Below are 13772 nucleotides of genomic sequence, written 5' to 3' on the forward strand. Positions count from 1 at the left end.
AATTATACATGGCCTTGGTACCTGATCTGGTGGCCCCAAGTGTTAAACTAGGAATCAATATTTTGTCATCTTTGTTGTCTTCCTATTCATCCACCACAGCCTGGAGGGGTTACAGTTCTAGAGTACCTGAAAGAAGGGTAGGGTTATGGTGAGAGATGGGGGAAAGCAAGAGGTGTATGCTTTCTCTAAGCTTGTAAATCAGGAGAGATTTTAGGACAAGGAAGAAGGGGATTAGGTCTAAGGTTGCAGTCATCAGGTTTCAGTCCTGTTGCTATCTCTGATCCCAGCAATGGTTTCTCCAGTGACTCTGAGCACCATCTCATGCATGGGGGTAAGATGATGCAGGTATTCCTCGACCCATGATGTGCCAGTCATGGTGGAATAGCTGCCGTGTGTTCAGGTTGTCAGGTGTGGACGTGAGATTTGCAAAAGTGGCAAATGTGAAGGGGTGATGAATGTATGGAAGTTAGTTGGGAGTTGTGATTGATTGAGATGCATGGTAAATGGGTGATGAGTTTGGTGCATTGAGCTGTGTTTGAGGGCAGTATTGCATTGAATGGGATGTTGCATTTAAAGGTGCATTCATGACCTTGACAGTTTAACATTTGGAGTCACCAGATCAGGTACCAAGGCCATGTGTAATTTCATGTGTAATGTCTGGAGAGTTCATCTGACTGGCCTCCTGGCATCTTGCTGAAACACAATGCCCCTTCTAGGTTTTCACTATGTCATGTATGAGACCTTCATCTGTAGTTTGTGGTGCTAGTGGACTCACCACAGTCTCATATGTCTCCATGACATACAACCAGCAACAATATCACCTTCCACTTCTTAGGTATGACCGTGCTTCCGTTCTCTACCCTTCCCCGGGATTTTGGTTATATCATTTGTCCTCGGGAATATTTCTTTCTCTCTGTTTAAAATATTGAAAGGATTAGGGTAGATAAGGAGAAACTCTTTGTCTCTGAGAATCAAAAATGAGGGGATAATAATATTATAGATAAACCATTTAGAAGTAAGATCTGGAAGCTCCTTTCACAGAAAGGGTAGTGGAAATGTGGAATTCTTTCCCCCAAAAACTGTGGCCCCTGGAACTTCCAGAATGGAGATCATGGCTGAAATGCTTACTGCTATTCCAAATGCATCATCGGTAAATGAAAAGGTACTTGCCTTCTCTACCCCACTGCCCAAACCCCAAGTGCTTTGCACCCAGACAGGTATAAGTCACAAGGTCTGGTTGTTCCCAAATTTAACTGGAGAATTTCTCAACTTGAATGCCTCACTCTCTGAAGATTTACTCAACTTCTTGTTGACTACACCTAGTAGGGAGTCTATAATATCCCAAGGGTTAAAGCTGCCCTGTTATTATAGCTGCAAGTTCTCATGTGGTTAGAATATTGATATCAACACAATAAAGCTACAGGTTTTTAATCCCTAGAGAAATACAAAGGCGTTCTCAACCAGATTAACTTCTAGAGTGCTAACTGACATCAGCAGGCTAATATTGATGAATAAATATTTACTAGACAACAGGGTTGAAAGATTAGTTATTCAGTATCTTCCAACATTCCTGAATTAGATTATAGCAGATCCATGCCACAATCCCACTTACTTGATTTGCTTTTATGTTCCCATGATTCCTTATCTGAAAACAAAAATCAGCTAAAATGCAAAAAAAACACCTTAACTACACTGTATGGATGAAGAGATTTGATGCATGGTCAACTACCTTGCATCTTGTGGGAAGACCCAATAGTTGTGTTAGTGGGGACCACGTCTCCACTCCAGAGGCTCATGTTCAAAACCCAGTCTGAAGTTCCCAGCACCAATACTGAGCCACTACTTTACTGTCAGATGAGACATCTAGCATCTCAAGTAACATGAAAATTCCCATGGACTCTCTTCTGAAGAAATGCAGAAGGATTCCCTTGGTCAACCTTAATCACAGATGATCTGTTTTGTGGGTTCTTGCCAAGTGGAAATTAACTGTTACACATCATACATTACAACAATGACCACAGCAAAATAGTCTCCATTGGCTGCTAAAAGCTTTAAGACATCCTAAGGTTGTGAAAGTCATTGCATATATCCAAGTCTTGTCTTTTATTTTAATTTTTACATTGATTGTCTGCAATTGCACTTTCTCCTTCTCTAGGGTTTACTGAATGAACCAGACTTCAGTGCTGTGCTAACTCAGGTGCACAAGGTAGGTCAATGCGTTTTCTTTTATTTCCTTTAACAACAGATAAATATAAAGCTGCAATCCGTTCATTAAGAATTATTGGGAGAATAGAAGTGTCCTTCTTATCAACAATTAACTCTATCTACTTCTCCCCATCTCTCCTGAAACACAATTGCTATCCATCTCACTGCCCTTGCCTGGGGAGCTCACTGCAGTTTATGAAAATAATACTGCTGCACAAGTTTCCAGTTTGCTGGTTTCAGCTCTTTATTAAGTTAAGCAAGGCATCTTGCAATGTAATGCTGTTTTATAAGAGATGATTAAAGTGGTGCAGCAGAAGATCCATCCGTCTGCAGTTATGTTCTACACGGTGAATGGAATAATTGTGATAGATGTTGTCAGGTGGCACTGGGCTCAAAGTGTCCTCCTGTTGTCTGCGGCAGGGCTTTGAGATGAAGACGTTTGCAGGACCTGTATTTGCACAATTCCGAAGAATGCTGGGGATGAGTGAGAATGACTACCAGAACTCTCTCAGCTCAGAGGGATTCTACCTACAGTTCATCAGCAACTCCAAGAGCAAAGCCAACTTCTTCTTAACGTGAGTGAGATGGTCACAGGCAGAGGTCAATAAGTGTGCAGCAACTCTGCAGTAATGACACCATCAGTAATAAAGACCCTGACTGCCCTTGGAGCAATGGCGCACTGTCTGCTGAGCAGTGGCAAGCACCTGTACCATCCTTTCCCCTTACCTGCAACCCCCACCCCCTCTGCCCTTCACATTTATCCTCCCCATTCATGCCATCCTCTTGTCTCTGTTCCATCCCCTTTCCCGCCTCTCTATCTCATCCACAACCCACTTCACCCTCCCTATTACCCCTCTCCATCACCATCTTCTCCCTCACTCCCTTGTCCCTAATTCCCCTCTTTGCATGCAGAGCCAGTCCTTTCTCCCTATCTCTCCTCCTACCTCCCCCCACCCCCTGCCCCTCACCTCTATTCCCTTGCCATAGCTAGGTATTAAAGTGATGATCATTAAAAGGTTGGGGTGGACGGGGGGGGAAACCACTTAATTTGTTTTTATTTGACTCGCAGAAATGACAAGAGGATTTTCTTGAAAACACAGGAAAAGCGAGAGATAAAGTTCCTGCTGTCAAACCTTCGGTCCTACCTGCAACACATGGAAAGGTACCCACACTCATTGCTGGTGAAGTTTCTAGGTAAGTAGCAGAAGTAAGATTTCAGGGCAACAAAATTTTAACAAAAGACCTCCTACAGGAGCTCGGTTGATTGAGGCAACATGCAACTGAAAGATACAGAGCTAATCTGCAACCCCAGTCCATATTACGTTAGATAATCTCAGATAGAGTGGAGCATGTGGGAGGATCAATCAATCTCCTCTCCAGTTCTGATTGTTGCCTAACTAACCTTCACTGCAGTGGGCAACTTTATAGATGCAATGTAGAAGTATATAGAAGATACAGCAAAGAAAGAAGCTTCTTAGGCCAACTAATCTAAGGTGGTGTTTAACCTCCAAGTAAAGCTACTCTCAACCTTCTTCATTTTTACCCAAACAGTATCTCTTTCTACTCCTTTCTCTCCCAAGTATTGACATCTCCTTGAATCCAATTAGGCTACTTATTCAGTACATGGATGGCACTGGCAAGTCCATTCATTGCCCATCCCCTGTTGCCTTTAAGAAGCTAACAAGGAGACTCCTCCTTGAACTGTTGCAAACCACATGTTGAAAATACCTGTTGGGTAGGGACTTGTAATAAAAGGGTGTGAATAAAAGGAACTTTACCATATTTCCAGTGTGGAATGGTGTGTGGTGGTTGGAGAGTTGGGGGAAGCAGAGCCTAGTTTACATCCACCTGCAAAAATGCTGTCATCCTTATTTTGACCTGGCCTTTGTGATTCTATTTGCCTTGAACTAAGAAGGTTTAGAGTTTGACTCCCACATTTCTGGAAAGTGGAGCCTAGAGTATGACCCTAGATTGGCATCCACTGGGCTTCTTCCATCCAGATGGAGTAACCATTGGTTCAGTGAAACTTTTCCCACCAAGTCAGGTGAAGGAGTCAAAGCTGAACCAGAGAGAGCACCATGAGAGGAGACCAGAACTCTAGCTCTCTGGATTGACTTCTCACTGGAGTCCACGTGGCCAAACATGGGTACTATCAGGGAGTGGTAGGTCTTATTATCCTTGGTTGCAGCCTATTTAGAAGAAGTTAAAAACTATGAGGAAGGCTACAAGTATTTTAAAAAATGAGCCAAGAACCACACCTCTGTGAGACTTGTATTAGGACCTATCCTACAACACAATGACAGAATTGAAAACATACAATTAGATACACCTCTGACTTCTACATATCATTCACCACACATATATTTATTTAATCTTCATGCCTCCATTCACTTCTTGTTTAAATACTGCTCCCTGGGTCCCAGCTTGCACTAAGTTCTGTTCATTCTGTGCTTGCTGGCTCACAGCATTCCCTCATGTTAAAAATTCTCATTCCTTATTTTTATTCCTTCTATCCTTTTATCCATCCCTTTCTCTGAAGCCTGGTACAGGCCCACAGCAACCTGCAGTTATACCTTGCATAAAGAAAGTTGGCTTTTGGATGCCATTCCTTTCAGCCCTTGGGACAGTGGCCAGGTTTCAACCACCTTCACTTCTTCATCAACGGCTTTCTTTCTGTCACTGATTCAGATCTGAGGATGTTTGCTGATGATTGCACAATGTTCATTTCCATACCTCAGAAACTGAAGCAGCCAAAATCTGCTTGACATTTAATTACATTACCATTACAAAGTCCTTCACCATCAACATCCAGGGTGATAACAACCATAAATTTAATTGATCCAGGCACATAAATACTATAGTTATATGAGCAGATCAGTGGCTGGGCATAGTGCAGCAAGTGACTTAACCCCTGATTCCCAAAAATCTTGTACTATCTAAAAAGCAAAACTTATTTATATAAGTGGTTAGGATCTGGAATACAGTGCAGGGTAGGTCATGGAGGCAGATTTAATCATGGTTTTCAAAAGGGAACTGGATAAGTATCTGAAAAGAAAAAAATACTGGATGGTGGGGAGAGAGTTGGGGTGGGATTTACTTGGAGCTGGCATGGACTTTGTGAATAGAATGGCCTCCTTTAATGTAAGCGCTGTATGATTATGGCATAGTGTTCATGGACCGTTCAGAAATCTGATGGCAGAGGGGAAGAAGCTGTTGAGTGTGGGTCTTCAGGCTCCTGTACCTCCTCCCTGATGATAGTAATGAGAAGAGGGCATGTCCAGGATGGTGAGGGTCCTTCCCCTTGAAGATGTCCTCAATGGTGGGGAGGATTGTGCCTGTTATGGAGCTGGCTGAGTCTCAACCCTCTGCAGCATCTTACGATCCTGTGCATTGGAGATTCCATACAAGGCTGTGATGACATCAGTCAGAATGCTCTCCACCGTACATCTATAGAAATTTGCAAGAGTCTTTGGTGATATAGCAAATCTCCTCGAATTCCTATCAAATTAGAACCTTATTTATGATTGCATCATTCTGTTGGGCCCAGGATAGATCCTCTGAGATGTTGATGCCCAGGAATTTGAAGCTGCTCACCCTTTCCACTGCTGACCCCTCAATGAGGACTGGTGTGTGTTCTCCTGACTTCCCCTTCTTTAAGTCCACAATCAATTCCTTGGTCTTTCTGACGCTGAGTGTGAGGTTGTTGTAGCGACACCACTCAACCAGCCGATCTACCTTGCTCCTGTACGCCTCCTCTTCACCATCCGAGATTTTACCAACAACAGTGGTGTCATCTGTGAATTTGGAGATGGTGTTTGAGCTGTGCTTAGCCACACAATTATGAGTGTAGAGAGGTAGAGCAGTGGGCATCCTTGGGGTGTGCCTGTGTTGATTGTCAGCGAGGAGGAGATGTTACTACCAATCCGTACAGACTGTGGTCTCCCGATGAGGAAGTCAAAGATCTAGTTGCAGAGGAAGGTACAGAGGCTCAGGTTTGGAAGCTTGGTGATTAATACTGAGGGGATGCTGGTGTTGAACACCGAGCTGTAATTGGTAAACAGCAGCCTGATGTATGTTATGGAATGTGATGGAATCCCTTCCATTCACTTGGATGAGTGCAGCGTTCACAATACATTTGAGGTTCAACATTATCCAAGACCAAGTAGCTGCCACCTTCATCAGCCTGAACATTTAACCCTCCCCATCAGCATACTGTAGCTTCAATTTGTATCTTCTACAGAATGCATTGCGTTTAGCACAAAGCATCTCTAACAGTGCCTTCCAAACTTACTACCTCTACCACCAAGAGAGATGAGGGCAGTAGGCACGTGGGGAACATCACCACCCAAATTACAAATATGTCACCATTCTTATGTTGTCGCTGGATCAACACCGTGGAGCTCCCTACCCAACAAGGCTCAATTGTTGGAGATGGTGCTTGCCCGGCAGTTTCATGACATGAATGTTCTTGGCACTTCTCAGTCCATGCCTGAATGTTACCAGGTTCTTGCTGCATGCAGGCATGGACAGCTTCATTTGCTGTCCATGTGAAACCATCATTAAATATCCCCCAACTGACCTTATAATGAAAGGAAAGTCGTTGCTGAAGTGACTGAAAATGGTTGGGCTCAGACACTGCTCTGGAGTAGGGATGATTGATCTCCAACAACAACAGCCTCCTCCCTTTGTGTGAAGAATGACTCCAACCATTGGAGTGTTTTCCCCTTTGACACCCATTGACTTTGGTTTTACCAGGGCTTCTTGGATGCCACACTGAGTGAAAGTCTGCCTTGCTGTAAAGGGCAATCACACTCACCTCACCTCAGCAATTCAGCTCTGTCCACATTTGGAAGCTGCTTGAAAGCACGGTCGATGTCATTTTCTGTCAATTTGCTGATCCTTGAGGGCAGATTGATGGTTGGTAGGTGGTTGATTCAATTTATTTTTGTGAAAAGGACATACCTGGGCAATTTTCCACATTGTTGGGTAGTAACTGTACTGGAATTGCTTGGCTGAACATCTCTCCCTCACTACTTCCCTCTCTCTTCTATATGACGTTGCTTAAAAGCCATCACTTTGACCAAGCTTTTGGTTATCGGTGTCAATTTTTATTGAAAATGTTCTTGTGAAGCATGCTAGGATATTTTTACTGTGTTAAGGGTGCTATATAAATTTAAGCTGTTGTTCTGTGTTTCTGAGATTCGTTTTATCTCATTGTTACATATCTTGACACACAGCAACAGCTGAGAGTTATTTTTGCAGTTGGCCCATGAGGGCACAATTCCCGTTGCTTTGTACACATCTATTTACTTGTTCCCCGAATAATGTCACGGGGTGCCCATTGTATTCTTAACAACTAACCAATACTCTAGGGAGATCGGAGTGTTGTTGCACCTGTCTCAAGGGAGGATTCCAAATGGTAAACTCTGAGAATTTCTCTGTTACCCTTTATGATGCTATTTGAAGCTCTGTATCAGGTTACTGCCTGGTAATTGCTCTCTAGTAGCCATTGTCCTGTATATATTAAACAACAACACATTGCACAATGAACCATTGTTGACAAACAGGGCTGTAATGTGCTCCTGTGAACTGAAAACATTGCTAGGCTGGTGTCACAGTCAGTAACGTTCAGCCGTCAGCCTTCTCAGTTAATTCCTCAGCAACCTATCAGGGTCACCCAGGCATCTGACTAACATGACCCTTCCCCCAACATCCATCTCCCACTGCTTCACATTTGGCACTGACTGGCAGCAGGGGTCACTGATGCTGGAAGGTGGAGTGGGTGGGGAGGGTGGTGTTAGGGAGGTGTGGAGGAATGCTGGAAGGTGGGGGGGGGGGGGGGGGAGGAGGGCAATGGTTAGGAAGGGTTGGAGGGCAGTGATGCCTGATTTCGGCTCCTCTTTGCAGCCTGATGTCACTCTGAAGGGGGTTGAGTGTGATGGTTTTACTTCCAATTGCCCAGCTTTATCAGCTGCAAAGAGCAGATAGCACATGGCAGAAGGTGACAATATCCTTGTTCTAAGGCCAGTGTTCTTGCACTGAATTACACTCAGATTACAATAAGTATCAGTTGTTGGCCTGTCCAATCTCTGCTGGTGTTCTTCACTAGCAATGGTCCTAATTGTATATGCCATCTATCTGCCTTGACCTCAGTGTTTTTTAATGTTGTCATGGTCTCTGTTTCAGACAGTAACTCTAGCTGTACAAGCTGGAGCCTCACAACCCTTTGTGTCAAAAGTATTTCCTTTGCTCTCCAACCATAATCTCTTACACATCATCATATTTCAGTCGCTTTTTGTTGTAGCATTATTCATTTAAGGATCTGTTTTTAATTCTTTGTGAATCCTGAAGTTGCACATCTTTTTCATTTTCCAACTTAATTTTATAAACCTGAAAATACCAAGAGCAGCTTGTGTTAGAATTCAACGCAGTGTCATTGTACTCTGCCTCCAAAATTCATTCCATTACTAACCAGGGATGAATTTCTAGACATTATATATTCACGCGTAATTTATGAGACCATTTAAATACAGACACACTCCAAGGCTTTTTGTAAATAATGAGGCAGGTACAGTAACATTTAAAGGACACTTGAACAGGTACATGGATAGGAAAAGTTTAGAGGGACAGGCTATGGCTAACATTTAAAGAAATAATGCATACTTTGCAAGGAAAAAATTGCCCTAATGCACAAAATTACAAAAGGAAAGGTGTTCCATCCATGGCTGACAGGAGAAATCAAAGGTAGTATACATTCCAGGGAAGAGGCTTATGAAGTTGAGACACGAGACTGCAAATGCTGGAATCTGTAGCAACAGACAATCTGCTGGAGGAACTCAGTGGGTCGAGCAGCATCTGTGTGTGTGTGTGTGTGTGTGTGTGGGGTGGGGGGGGTACGGAATTGTTGACATTTTGGATCAAAACCCTGCATCAGGACTGAGGGGAGAGGGGAGATGGCCAATATAGAGAGGAGAGGGGAGTGGACAGGGCAGAGCTGATTGGTAGACGGGTCGGGGGGGTGCAGGCGGGGGCAGGTGGGGTGAAGGATGATGGGTAGATCGAGCCAGGTAGGGGAGTGGGAGGGGTAGAGTTGAGAGACAGAAGCAGGGGGTGATAGGTGGAGGCAGACAAAAAAGTCAGATGGAGCCAGGTATTTGAGGGGTAGGTGAAGGTGGAGACAGCTGGGACGGTGATAAGAAGGAACACAAAGGCTATCAATGCTGGAATATGGTAAGTGAGGAAGGTAGTAATGGGAACCATTAGGGGAAAGGTGAAAGGCAGATGTAACCAGGACCAGAGGGGTGGGGGGAAGCACTGGTGGGTGAAATGTGTGGGTAGTAGGTTGGTAGAACCAGGAGGGGGGGGGATCAGAAGGAGAGAAGGTGGGGGGTGGAGAAACAGCAGAGGGGAGGGCTACTTAAAATTAGAAATTGTTGGATTCTATAATGAAGGATGTAAGAGCAGAACACCTTGAAAAGAGTAATGGAATCAGGCAGAATCTACATGGACATGAAAGGGGAAATCATGTTTGACTGAGCTACTGAGAGCCATGAGGATGTGACCAGTGGAATAGATAAGGGGGCACCAGTAGATGTGGTGTATTTGGACTTTCAGAAGGCTTTACATAACGTCTACACAGGAGGTTGGTTAATGTTGTTAGAGTTCATGGAGTTGGAGGTGATATACCAACATTGATGGAGAATTGCTTATGGACAGAAAACAAAGAGTAGGAATGAAGGGATCTTCTCAGACAGCAATCTGTCAGAAAGTCAGAAAGTTGTACAGCAATAGAAACAGGACTTGCGCCCCCACCCCCCAACCTGTCTTTGCCAAACATCAGGCCTGTTTATACTGATCCCATTTGCCTGCATTAACACCATATCCCTCTATGCTCTGTTCATCCAAGACCCTGTCAAGATGCCTCTTAAATGTTGTTACTGTTCCTGCACCACCACCTCCTCTGGCAGCTCATTCTGAACACCAACTATTCTTTGTGTGAAAAATTTACCCCTCAGATCACCTTCAAACCTCCCCCCACCCCACATTAAACCCATGTCCTCTTGTTCAAGACGACCCTACCATGGGAAACAGACAGTGACTATCTACCCTCTCTATGCTTCTCATAATTTTATATACGTCTATCATGTCACCTCTTAGCCTCCTTTGCTTCAGGGAAAACAGACCCAACCTATCCAATCTCTCCTTATAGCTCAAGCCCTCCAATCCAGGCAACATCTTTGTGAATCTTTTCTGCACCCTCTCTAGCTTAATCACATCTTTCCTGTAGCGTTTAATGGAATACCACAGGGATCAGTGCTTGGGCCACAGCTATTCACAACCTAAATCAACAAGTTAAGCAAAAGCACCTAAGTGACACATTCCCAAGAACCCTATTGTAAATATCAACACTTTCCTGGGGACCACTGTAGATACTGACACATTCCCTGGGGACCTTTGTAACACTTCCAGAGATTCCCTGTAAATTCTGACTCTCTCCCCAAGGACCCCTATAAATACCTGTACATTCCTGGGGACTGCCTATACTTCCAACACATTCCCCAGGGACTCTCAGTAATATTGACAGTCTCCTGGGAATCAACTGTGAACATCGAAAGGTCTCAGGGACCGCCCTGTAAATATGGACACTATCCTTGGGAGGCCCTCACTACCTACCAAATAAAGAGTTGCTTTTGTTAGAGAAAAGTACTTTCTATTAATAACAAAAAAACAAAAATAATATGCCAGTTAGAAAACAAAATTTATGGCAATTAGTAATTTCTGGTTCACCTCACTTAATACAGCTTTTTGTACTATTATTAACTTTTGAGTCTTCGGTACCTGTGAAGCTTGTTTGGAATAGTTATTTGAGGTTGTCTGCTCTAAGTCACATATTCTTCTCTTTTCTTGCAGGTGTGCACAGCATCAAGATACCACATGAAGGGAAGGTGAGCCATTGACTGCATTTGCTACCGTGTCCACTTGGAAAGGGCTTAACTCAAACTATCACTGGGATAATGTGGTCTGGAGCTCAGTGAGAGCAGGAAGATCCACCAGGCTTCCCTGTCCAGGTGTCTCAAAGCACAGTGCAGAACCCTGCACGCTCACTCTCATTCCAAATCATTCCTCGGAACCATCTCCCCCTTTGTAACTAAATGCTGGTGCATTCCCAGGGAACACCCATAAATGCCAACAACCTCTCAGGCTTGTTGCAGCCTGGGACCTCATAAAAGTACTGGACCCTCTCCAGGACCTGCTGTACAAACGGACACATACTCTGGGACCCCCTGTAAATACCAACTTGTAGGGACTTTAGATCAGAATCTACACTGATGCTTCAGTACTGCAGAAGTGCTGCAGTGTGGTGCTGTCTTTCAAATGAGATGTTAAAGCAAAGCATGTTTGTCCTCACAGGTGGGACCTAAGGATCCCAGGGTACTTTTCTCCCTGGGTCCCCTGATGAACTTACACCTCAAACAACATCAATAAAGCAGGTTTATCTGGTCATTATTCCATTGCTGTTTCTACAAACATGCTGTGCACAAATTGGTGCAGTGTTTCCTACATTACAGCAATGATGTTGCCTTGTAACATACCATTGGCTATGAATTGCATGGAGATGTACTGCGATTGTGATAGACACAGCACAAATGTAACTTTTTTGTTCAGCTATCAAAAAGATAACTCACCAGGGTCAGTTGAAGCTCAGCATCGAGGTAGATTAGGGACATTGGGTTATAAAAGAGCTAGCCTGCAGTAGATTGGGAGAGGTGGAATATGTTGTAGACGTAAGCGGGTGTTGGCCTGCTATATGAATAGGGAGCTGAAGAACACAGATTTAAAATGGGTAAGACAAAATTTTTAGCTTGAGGATGAGCTCTGTGGGAAGGGTTTGGGAGGGGAGCTGATACTGTGAGATCAGGAAAAATCAAATGACATGTCCCAAATTTTAACTGCAGGACCTGTGATTATTGGAAGAGGGAGGAGATACAGGGAGTGGTGGGGGAGGGATCTGAGAAGAGAGGTCTGATGGTGTTTGGGGTTAGAGGAATGGGTTCACATTTACAAAATTCAAGTTTGTAGTCCTGGTTCTGATGTATTGCTATTGGTCTATTATTGTAAAGTGTACTGAGATACAGTGAAAGACTTTTCTTTGTGTGCCACCCAGGTAGATCATGCCATACATAAGTACATCAAGGTAGTAAAAAGAAAACATAATGCAAAATATAGTGTTACAGTTACAGAGAAAGTGCAGCTAAACAACTAAAGTGCAAGGGCCACAACAAGGTAGCTTGGGGGATCAAGAGTTCATCTTTAGCAAGTGAGAGGTCCATTCGGGAGTCTGATAACAGCAGGATAGAAGCTGTCCTTGAGCCTGGTGGTTTGTGCTTTACTTTTAATTTTACTGAATATTGTTGAGGACAATGGTAGCTCTGGCCAGTACAGCCAGATCCACAACAGCATGGGTAGCTCAGCTGTAGAGCACTGGCTATAAGGGAGAAGGAGGTTGAGAAGCCAGTCCTGGTAGATGATTGAGTAGTTAGTGGGACAGCCAGGCACTGCTGCTGTAAGTGAGATCCCAGGATGGTGGTTTGCTTCTCTGGTGCAGAGACAAGGATGTCACTGAGAGGCTGTAGAACATTTTGAGTGGGGCGAGAAACCACTGGGAGTTAGGAAAGAAATTAATAAGCAAAAACCTTAAAGGTAGTAATCTCTGGATTATTCCCAATGACGTGCTAATGACAATGGAAATATGAGGTAAGTGCAGAAGAGTGTATGGTTGTAGATATTGATTTATAGGTTGGGTTTAGATTCCTGGAGCACGGAGACTTGTTCTGTAAGGAGACTAGATCCTGTACAAGTCAAGCAGGCTGTATCTCAGCAGAGTCAGGACCATGGCAAGTATCTCACCCCTGACATCCCAAAGCCTTCCCACCCTCCGGAATGTGATGGAATATTCCTCACTTGCCTGGATGAGTGTACATCCAACAATACTTAAGAGGCTCCACTTCATCCAAGGTGAAGTACACTGTCTGACTGGCATCTCATCCTCCTGAAATGCATTTCTTCTACCACCATCACACTGTCATTATAGTGTGTGCAATCTACAAAATACATTGTCATTTCTTGCCTAGGCGTTTTCCCAAGCCCATAACCACTAGTAGCTCTAGGAGGACAATATTAGCAAAACACACTGGAACATGTTCCCCTCAAAGACGTGCCGATTTAAAAACATGTTGCTGTCCCTTCATTGTCGCTAGGTATAAATCCTGGAACTCCCACCCTGATAACCCCGGGAATATCTTCTCCAGAAGAACTGTTCAAGGTTGGTTCACATCACAATCTCAAGGGCAATAAGTGCCGGCCTAGCCAGTGATAGCCACATCCCAAAAAATGAATGAATAGAAGAAATCTGTGTGGGGAGGTTTGCTACTGCTACTACTGATAGGAGCCTTAATTCAGGAGAGAAGCAAAACTGGAAAAGAAGGTGGAAAATTAACAAGCAAGTGTGGAAAGCAGAGAACACAGTGGTTGGAAAACAGCTGAGAAAGTATTTTGGTAATGATTAA

General features: G+C 43.9%; 1 protein-coding gene across 3 annotated transcripts in view; it reads left to right on the plus strand.

Annotated features, from left to right (window-relative positions):
* pip5kl1 (phosphatidylinositol-4-phosphate 5-kinase-like 1) overlaps nt 1-13772 on the plus strand; it is a 44394-nt gene that overhangs the window by 23508 nt on the left and 7114 nt on the right. For all 3 annotated transcript variants that reach the window (XM_052037378.1, XM_052037380.1, XM_052037379.1), the window contains exons 3-6: nt 2156-2206; nt 2626-2780; nt 3275-3399; nt 11116-11150. In XM_052037378.1, the coding sequence (XP_051893338.1) occupies nt 2156-2206; nt 2626-2780; nt 3275-3399; nt 11116-11150 (366 nt within the window). The remainder of the gene's footprint in view (nt 1-2155; nt 2207-2625; nt 2781-3274; nt 3400-11115; nt 11151-13772) is intronic.

Source organism: Pristis pectinata, chromosome 23 (assembly GCF_009764475.1).
Source record: "Pristis pectinata isolate sPriPec2 chromosome 23, sPriPec2.1.pri, whole genome shotgun sequence".
Lineage (NCBI taxonomy): Eukaryota > Metazoa > Chordata > Chondrichthyes > Rhinopristiformes > Pristidae > Pristis > Pristis pectinata.